Source organism: Ananas comosus, linkage group 12, assembly GCF_001540865.1.
Source record: "Ananas comosus cultivar F153 linkage group 12, ASM154086v1, whole genome shotgun sequence".
NCBI classification, from domain to species: Eukaryota; Viridiplantae; Streptophyta; class Magnoliopsida; order Poales; family Bromeliaceae; genus Ananas; species Ananas comosus.
The window spans coordinates 6,515,070-6,525,799 of NC_033632.1; the positions used below are offsets into that span (position 1 = coordinate 6,515,070).

General features: G+C 36.6%; 1 protein-coding gene across 1 annotated transcript; it reads right to left on the reverse strand.

The window, feature by feature from the left end:
* LOC109717921 lies at positions 1,007–2,734 on the reverse strand. The gene is made up of 2 exons (XM_020243877.1): positions 2,658–2,734; positions 1,007–1,780 (listed from the first exon to the last, which is right to left on the reverse strand). The coding sequence occupies exons 1-2, from the start codon at positions 2,658–2,660 to the stop codon at positions 1,496–1,498; spliced, it is 288 nt and encodes a 95-aa protein (XP_020099466.1). The 5' UTR covers positions 2,661–2,734; the 3' UTR covers positions 1,007–1,495.

The window sequence follows — 10,730 nt, forward strand, 5'->3', positions numbered from 1 at the left end:
GAAATTTTGATAGAAAATTTTTTATACTATATAAAACAAGATCAATATCTTTGATTTAAAATTTTAATGTCATATTATTACATTTTGTAAGATTTTTATTTTCAGCCGTTGATTTTGAGCTCCTTCGTTCACTAGGTAAATGATATCGTAAAATCATAAAATTTATTTTCTAGGTACTTCAAATACTCTAGATCAAGTTTAACGGAGCCGATCGACGATTCGAAAGTCGCAACATCGAAAACGAGCTGAAAGTACGAAAGGCTCAGTGCTTCAGATAGTATAGTAACCTCACTCTATATATATATATATATATATATATATATATGCACATGCACGATGTTTCCAAACTATTGAAGATATTTTGTATCTTTATATTCAAGACGTAATATCTAAAGTACTTTTCAAATATAGGGTATAAGTCAAATTTAAGATTACATCATATACATCAAACTTTCAATGATGCTTCTTATCTTAGTTGTTAGTTTACTAATATTGGACGTAAGTCAAATATTAAAATTATTTTATGTTAAATCCTTAAAAATGCACTTGGTTCAACATAAAAATATTTTCGATGAAAAAAATATTTTACATTTTATAATATTCAATTTATAAAAAAATTAATTTATTATCAAATATTTATTTAATTAAAAATTTATATTTATTTGGTTAGGAAGTAAAAAAAAAAAATAAATAGGAAAAAATTCAAGCGATTTGAATTTTTAGTTTTCACCAACAAATAATGAAAAATGAAAACTACAAACATTTTTCAAATCCGTAAAAACATTTTTAATGAAAAAAAAAATATTTTACTTTTCACGTTTTCAATTCGTATTTGGCCGAACCAAATGCCCTTAACAAAACAGAATTCATTGAAGTCCTAAATTCAACAAAATTATTCCAAACTTTGAAATTCTTTTGAATTTTATTCACAGATTTGATTCTATTTCTAACGGAATTTTGCGCATATTCAGATCACCAACTCAAAATTTGAAATTCAAACACAAACTTTCCAAAAACTCAAAATGGGCAAATACAAACCCAGCATTGATTTACTAAGATTTAAGCCATATATACATCTTCTTCTCATTGTGACTTAAAAACAAACAAACCCAACTCCCTAAAACACCCTTCAAAAAGACACCTCATACATTAAAGGCCCTTCCCTCCCCATACAAAAGGACTAAATTGCAAAAAGACCCTCTTTCTCTCGCGCTCCCACTTCATAAAATAGAAAAATATATCTACAATAATAATTTAAAATAAATTTTTACATTTAAAGTAAAATAGATTAAATTAAAAGGGGTTGTTACTTAATTAGAACCTAATAACGTAGAAATAATAATAGTAAAATAGTAAACTCCTCAACGTTAATAATCTTTTTTTTTTTTAACTCTCTCTCTCTCTCTCTCTCTCTCTCTCAACATGCTCCCAAAAACGAGAAATAACGAGCACTTGAGAGCACGAATCTTTATGTACACGTGGCGGGGGGGCTGTGCTACGCCACTGCGGCGATCCCGGGGCCGTGGCCGCGGCCGCGCGCGTCGGCGCGGCGATCGAGGCAGTCAAAACCCTCGACCCGAACCACGGCCGGCTCGAACCCGGACTTGACCCGGGCGCCGCAGCCCGACCGGCTTTTCGAACCGGTCTGGGCCGGTAGGTGGTGAGCCGGCGGCTCGAGCTCGCCGAACCGGGGGTCGTGGACCAGCGGGTTGGACGCGCGGCTCGGCGGGGACCCGCAAAAGAACGGCGGGGATGACGCCACGTGGCCCTGCTCATCGCCCTGCAAATAAACAAATTTAATTTAATTAATTACCTTGCTAATTAATTAATATAGCTTATATGTGGAAAGGGTTACTCTAATAATTAAAAGAAAAATGGTCATAAATCATAAGTGTCGGTATTTGATACCGTTGCAACTATAGGCCCCCTTTTTTAAAAAAAATATTAAAAAATTAATTATAATATATTCAGTTAAAAAATTAAAATTTTATTATTAATTCGTTCGTACAGCATTATTAGCCGTTGATGTTTATTTTACTTTACGGGAAAATTTATGCGTCTTAAAATCGATAAAATTCAAATAAAAAGACATAAAAATTGCGCATCAATAAAAAAAAAAATTTTTAAATTTGAATTTCCTACGAAAAATTTTAATTTTTGAATAATAATATCTCTAAAGGGAAACGCTTTTATTATTATTATGGTTTTAAATAAGGAATGGAAAGGGGAAACGTTCCTATTCAGAAGAATGTTCGCGTTCCACAATAATTTCCTACAATTCATTCTTTGCATAATATATATAATAAATATCTAAATAAATATCTAAAATTAAGTGAAGAATAAGTCGAATATATTAGGAAATAAACTATACCAGGTTATTTTTATATATATAAAGAAAAAAAATTAAAAAAAAAAAAACGTTTCCACGTATAAAATTGCGCTTTTCCCGCTAGCGTTTCCTATCGCTTCCATATAATATTAAAAAAATAAAATATAAAGATGATGATAATAAAAGGAGGACAAATATATAATTATAACCAAAAATTGACGCTATATCGTTTTTTTTGGGGTTGGAAAATAAAAACCGTAAATTACTAATTAACTATTAACTATAATTAACTATAGAGGCAAAAAATAAAAAATAAAAAAATTCTCACCATAAAAACATCGAACAACTCCACCGCGCGGGTTAGAATCGTAGATCTCGGGTTGATACCTGGTGTGCAACAACCGGATGGGCGAACCGGGTGTCGGGGCGTGAACCGGGCCGAGCCCGGCGCGTTTGGGGCAGGTGGACCGCGATTGTTTTTCCGTCCGAACCGCCGAGCGGGCCCGCATCACCTCCTCCCACGCGGCCAACGCGCTCTGCTGCATCGCACACCGATTCATTTTTTTTCCCTGACCTTTTTTTAATTATTTAAATCACGCAACCTCCTGAGAAATAAATTACGACAAAGGAATAAAAAAATTTAAAATAGGAGAAGAAGAAATAAATATTCGGCTAAAAAACTTAGATTTTGAATCATGGTACTACAAAAAAAAAAAAAAAAAAAAAGGGATTTTGGGCACGATTTTTGCAGCAATCTTTTAAGGAAAAAAAAAAAAAAAACAACTCATGAAAGAGAAAAATTAAATTAAATGGGAAAAAAAAGAGTAATAAAAAAATTACCTAAAATTATGGCCTCTCAAAAATCAAAATAGAGGCGAAGTAGAGAACGCTGTAGGAGGGGAAAGGAAAAAAGGAAGGAGAGGATGAGATAAGGGGTGGGGGGATTTTATAGAGGAGGAGGAGGCAATGAGACAGCTAATAAAATAAATATAAATAATAAAAATTAATTAAAGATAAAATAATTTTTAAAAATGGGAAAAAAAAAAAAAGAAAAGGCAAAAGAAACACAAAGGGGCGTGACTCGTGAGGCCATCGAAGGGCGAGGGGTATGATGATGACTAATAATAAAATTATTCTCATTGCATAAGGTTGTAAGTGAATTTACATATATACCCTTCTGGAATCTTATAAACATATCAAAATATTTTTAGGGAAAACTTCAAAAACACCCCCCTGTGGTTTCATACATTCTCACTTTTGCTACCCTGTGGTTTAAAAAATATCAATTTTGTCCCCTGTGATTTCATTTTCTTTTTGTATCCATTTTATTATTATTTTTTTTAAAATCAGTGAACAAAGTTAAAATTAAAGGATACTTAAAGTGACTATTCGATAAATATAGATGGTTATCTGAAGTTTTTGTATATTTAATTTACGAAATATTAACGGAAAAAGCTTCCGAAAAAGATTAAAAATGAAACACAGGCGGGTTAAATTGATACGTTTTTAAACACAGGGAGCAAAGTGAGAATGCACGAAACCACAGGGGGGTTTTTTGAAGTTTTCCCTATTAATGAGTCCAGTCTACTTTTATACACATAAATTTTCGGTCATTAAATCTATTATTTTAATCATTTTCATCGGTTATATCATACTATTCAACCAACCATCCATTCAATACTGAAAAACTACTATTATCCTAATCGGAAATCACTATCATCCTATCCGCACGTCTTTTCATCCAACGACTGAAAATTTAGTAGCATAAATTGCTCTTTACCTATAAGAGTACATATAATAGCTCTAGCCATTTTTTAATTACGTCCTTTAATTTTGAGGTGAGAGTTTTGTTCGTCTCCTAACTGATTATCAGATTAAAATAATTTTATTTTAAACTAAAAATTAAAATATAATTTATTTTTTATATTTATTTATTTAGTTAGGAGGTCAATAGCTTTGAAACTGCAGTTGTTGTGTATTTCTATATATTTTGTAATAAATTTTTGACTAGCAAATTAAAAGAGTAAGAAAGATACCTTTTTAATATCTCTTTCGTGTATTTAATTTTGTCATCAGTCAAGACGAAGTCGATTACGATGTTTTGAGAGCAATGTACAAGTTTAAGTTATGACAAAACCAAACAACAAAAGCATATATTTACAGTCGAAAATATGCTATGCTTCTCTTTATTTTCGGTGAAACAAATATACTCACACTATTATTTCTTATACAACAAATCATAATTGGGAAAAAAAAAAAAGAATCGGCAAAGACTCTATTTAGAATTACGGAAAGAATATGTTGTCTAAAATAAAAATGCGTGATTAGAAAATATAACAACTCCACAAGAAATATCAAGTTGTGCAAATCATAATTATTTATTTATCATATAATTATTTAAATTTTTTGAATATTTAATTTATTCACTATAAATATAAATATATTGAGAATTAATTCAGCATTGAGTAAATCAATATTTATGGATTGTACTGATCCGATTAAATTATAACAGAGTCAAACTGAAAATTAGAAAAAGCCGTGTAATTTTTATTTTACAGTCCTTGTGAGGGACATTTATGTAAATAGACATAATAACGAGGTTACACAGATCTAAAAGCATCACTCTATTTCTTTTTCTTTTTTTTTTTTTATTCATTCACGTTGTTGGTGCCTCACTCTATTTTCTTTTCATATAAATAATAAATAATAAATAAATATAAAAGTGAACAAATAATAATATAATAAAAACAAAATACAACTGGATAATATTCAACGGCTACTTTGAGAGATGGAGCGCGCGTGTTGGGAGTCAGAGGGGAGGTTTTTTTTGCGTACACCCCGCGTAACCATACACTTCATGCACCACTAATATTGTGTGGAATTTGTAATTTAAAATTAAAATATATTTGTATAAATATATATATACATTACTTATAAATAAAGTTCAAAATCCTTTTAAACTGAAAATTAATGTGTTTATAAAATTCATCGTCTATATCAAATAGTTTTAAAGATAAAAAAAAAAAAAACTGTAATGTATTCGGTGTCGTGTAAGATTTTTACATCTCACGAAATATATCAAGTAATTTTGTTTTAATTTTCACTAATAAATTAAATTATAAATTTAAAATCTTTATAATAAAACAGTTAAAAGATATAGAATTATTCGATTTTTTTTAAATTTGGGAGTCTTTTAGTGACTCTTACATTTTAAAATTTATATGCATTATTTATTTTTATGAGTCCAGTGAATATGAATTTTATACTGCTACAATAATCAAATGGCTTAAATCACACAAAATTTAAAAAAAAAAAAGTGAAATAAATGAATCAAAAAGGGTGGTAGTCGAGGTAACTTGTAGATTTTTTTTAAAAAAAAATTTCATAAAAAATTTAAAGTTACGGTGCATGAAATGTAATTATCATACACCAGGTGCATGCAACAGTTTTCGTGGTCAGAGAGGCGTATGCGACCGTCCTTCCACGCTCTTTCCGATTTATGCGGCTGAGTTGCGCTCAACCACTCGTTCCCAATTTTTCTTTTTCTTTTTTTTGCTATTTTTATTTGTTTTCTTTTTTTTTCTCTAAAAAAAAGGTAATGGATTTATGTTTTTAAAATAATTTTGATAATAATAATAATAAATAAAGTAAAAAAAAAGGTGCGGTGTTTTCGATGCGCGAACATTTCAGATCTATTCAATTCAATTCAATTCAACTCAACGGACCGTAAAGTACGGACGCGCTATTGGCCGTTCGATTTTTTTTTATTATTATTTTTGGGGTGAGGTACCAAGTTGCATTGATTGAAGCAATTAGGGACGGACACTTTTCTTTTTTCTTTTTTTTCTTTTTTCTTTTTTTTTCATTTTCGTGTCCTTTACTAANAATTAGGGACGGACACCTTTTCTTTTCTTTTCTTTTTTTTTTCTTTTTTTTCATTTTTGTGTCCTTTACTAACAGAGGTTTGCTTTAAATATCTTGGGGGTAAAAAATATATATATCAATGCATTAAAATTCGGGTTTGACCAGCCTGTTCGATTGGTTCGAATTTAAGCCGATTGATAAAACAGTACAATTTGACTATTTACTTAAGTTGGATAAGCAAAAAGTTTATTTTGAATCGTTAATGTATAGGCCACCCAATGTGATGTCCCAACTTTTCAGAGGTCTCACATTTTTTCTTCCTTTAAATTCTGACTTTCTCATTAGATTCAAACACATAAGTACAAGACGATGAGAGACTCGTCTCGCTAATCTTAACTGCTATTGTGGGGGAACCGTGCTCTATCCTACAAAGTTCAACTTTTAACTCTTATTACTATAAAAGTCTAGTGATATTCAAATTTGTCCCTTTGGTTTATTATTGTTAGAGAACTATTTTTTTTTTTTAACAACAGATAAATGAAATATCAATTTTGTCATCACAAATATGTCTCTCCAAAAGACCCAACTGCTATAATTGTGCAGAAATATCCACTATTATTGCAACCTCTTTTTTCACTTTTTTTCCTGCTAAACTTGTTCTTTTGAGCAAAATAAAAAAAAAAAATTATAGAGGAAATTGAATGAAGAAGCAGCATGTGTTTGACATGAGCGAAGCAACATACATCGTGGATGATTGGGGACAGAGAAATTTTAGTTACTGCTTCAAAACTAGCATGAAGGAGAGAGAGGAAGAGGAAGAGAAACAAGCAGAAGAGTTCCTAGTGTAAGGGTTTTAATTGAGAGAAGAATGTATAATATAATAGGGTAAAAATATTAGTTTACCTCATTGACTAATCAGGCTTAAGTATTTACTTATGGTTAATTAAAGTTTTCTAACAGATCCTAACAATTGGGGCATATTTGAAAAAATATTAGGACTTTTGTTGGGTTAAGGTAAATGTCACGCCCCGGATTACACGTTTCCCCGGGCACGCCAACAGACCCGCCTATACATAGAAATTTTTCCTGTATACGAAACGATAGATGTACCTGTAAATAAATCAAGCTACAACCACAAGGTAATGAGCTGCTAAACTGAAAAACATATATATAAAAACCTCGAGAGTTCAAGTACATATAACAAAATGTCTACTACAACACTCGCTCCAGCGAGTACCCAGACAACATCCAAAACTACCTGTGGGAGATACTCCTCTAGCCCTGTAACTTGTTTGGAAGGGATCTAACTCGCAACTCCTTTTCCACGATCAGTATCAGGAGTAATAGCAGCCGCAGAAAAAGGCTCTACAAAAAGGGTGAATAACTGGGTGTGAGAACTACTGCAAAAAGAAATAGTTCTCAGTGGGTACCGCTACCGATCTCAACGGCTCACTCACTAAGTCTACAGAAAGTATGCTCAAAAATAGTAAAGAAAGCTGGAAAAACTCTACAGCTATATATTGCTATACTATCATGATCTAACACTAACTATCTGTAACAAAATGCAAACTCTGACCCAATCTCACTAGGGACTGTGAACACACACGTCCCACCTATCGAAGCTACACTAACTACCACCACGCTGGGTCGTCAGTGGAGAGCGAGTCCAAACAGGACACCACGACAACAACGCAAAAACACAAAGCCCGACTCCGGAGTGGCACTCGTGGGCGCTATCCAACCGAGTATGCAAGCATATGTCTGCCGAGCTCAATCAGACTCTCATAGGCTATAGTCAAAGCAGAAGGGGTTTAACTGGTCTAACAACCATAATTTACATGCCTTCGGCACAATCTAATGCAAAAACAGCAAACTGGGTCCACCGTCAACCATAACGGCACCCGACAGTCCAGAACAGTCTATACCCTACTGTAAAAATAAATTCGGCATTCCAGCATGAGCGTAAATTCATTCTACACTATTCTAGATATCCACTACCTAAAAACTGCGGCGATACAAGCAAATTACAGCTCCTAAAACTAAATCTGGTAGTTTTCAGAAAATGACAGTGTAGAACCTATAGTTTTGTTGTGGTAGGTATGGTTCTAATCAATGGAGTTCGCTCCAGAGCTATGTTCGATACGGGTGCCACGCATTCATTTATTAGTAGAGCATTTGCACCCATACATGACATACCCATAGAAGCAAGTGGCAATTGGCGAGTTGAGGGTCCCGAGTCGTCATTTAATACCTATACGGAGTGCTCGTTGTGTCCGGTGCAAGTAGGTGATTGGATAATGCCCATCCGGATGTTGGAACTCGTTAAACTGGAGGCCTACGACATTATTTTAGGCATGGACTGGCTCTCGAAGTATTACGCCACGATCGATTGTAAGAATAAATTGATCACCTTTCGGGAGCCCGGACAGAAGGAGTTCGTTTATCGAGCATGTCGAAGTTCTTGCTTCGTCGCGACAGTATCAGCGACGAGAGCTAGGAAGTTGGTCAACGGCGGCTGCGTAGCATTTCTGGCGACCGTCGTGGAGGTGGACCGGGTGGTGCCGAAATTAGAAAATTTATCGGTGGTGTGGGAATTTCCGGATGTATTTCCCACGGAGTTACCGGGGATGCCGCCGGATCGGGAGATCGAGTTCGTTATAGACTTGATTCCCGGGACGGCGCCGATCTCAAAGGCCCCGTACCGCATGGCGCCGGCAGAACTAAGGGAATTGAGGGATCAGTTACAAGATCTTCTCGACAAAGGATTTATCCGGCCGAGCGTATCGCCGTGGGAAGCGCCGGTGTTGTTCGTGCGCAAGAAAGATGGCTCGTTTCGACTCTGCGTGGATTATCGAGAGTTGAATAAGGTCACAATAAAGAATAAGTACCCGTTGCCCCAAATCGACGACTTATTCGACCAATTACAGGGGTCACGAGTGTACTCGAAGATAGACCTACAATCCGGCTATCATCAGTTAAAGATCAAGTCGGAGGATATTCAGAAGACCGCGTTTCGTACGCGTTATGGACACTATGAATACACGGTTATGCCTTTCGGGCTCACTAATGCCCCGGCTGCATTCATGGACCTGATGAACCGTGTGTTCAAGGCGTGCTTGGACCGATTTGTCGTGGTCTTCATAGACGACATCTTGGTCTATTCGCGGGACGACGAGGAGCACGCGGAGCATTTGCGGACGGTGCTTCAAATCCTTCGGGAGGAGAAGCTATTCGCAAAGCTGAAGAAATGTGATTTCTGGCTTCGAGAGGTTGCCTTCTTGGGGCATGTGATTTCCGAGGGCGGTGTTTCGGTTGACCCGAGGAAAGTCGAAGCGGTCGAGAATTGGCCACGCCCGACGAACGTCACGGAGGTCCGAAGCTTTGTGGGCTTAGCGGGCTATTATCGACGGTTTGTGGAGGGCTTTTCGAAGATTGTAACTCCACTTACCGGTTTGACTCAGAAGGGCGTCAAGTTTATTTGGAGCGACGAATGTGACCAAAGCTTCAACGAGTTGAAGAAAAGATTGACGTCGGCTCCAATACTCGCCTTACCGGTGCAGGGCGAGGACTTTGTGGTTTATAGCGACGCATCCTATCTGGGCTTGGGGTGTGTCCTGATGCAAGGCGGGAGGGTGATAGCTTATGCATCCCGTCAGCTGAAGGACCACGAGAAGAATTACCCCATCCATGACTTGGAGTTGGCGGCGGTGATCTTTGCGCTGAAGTTGTGGAGGCACTACCTATACGGTGCACACTGCGAGATCTACACCGACCACAAAAGTCTGAAGTATCTATTTACCCAGAAGGAGCTAAACATGCGACAAAGGCGGTGGCTAGAGCTATTAAAGGATTATGATGTCGATATTCTCTACCACCCCGGCAAAGCAAATGTGGTCGCGGACACACTTAGTAGAAAGTCGGCGAAGAACCTCGCTTTTGATGTTACCCGGCAAACGCCCCTAGGGCTGGAGATGGAGCGACTGGACCTCGAAGTGGTCGCTCCCGAGGTCCCGGCTCAGTTGATGGCGCTCATTATTCAACCAACCTTATTGGAGAGGATCAAGAAATTGCAACCTGCAGATCCGAGTCTCCAGAAGGTGCGGCGCAATATCGAGGAAGGACGAGATGGCGATTTTAGTGTGGACGCCGGTGGCGCGCTTTGGTTTCGAAACCGATGGTGCGTGCCTGAGGATGAAGGGCTTCGCGAGTTGATTCTGCAAGAAGCTCACCAGTCTCCATACGCGGATCACCCGGGTGGCACCAAAATGTATCATGAGTTGAGAGCACTCTATTTGTGGCCGGGGATGAAGGCTGATATTGGGCGCTTCGTGGCAAAGTGCTTAACTTGTCAGCAAGTAAAGGCGGAGCGCCGGTTTCCAGCGGGGAAGTTTCAAAGCCTACCTATTCCCGTCTGGAAATGGGAGGATATATCTATGGATTTCATCGTTGGCTTACATCGCTCGACAGGGGGACACGACGCGATCTGGGTGATTGTGGATCGCTTGACGAAGTCAGCGCACTTTCTACCGATCCACAC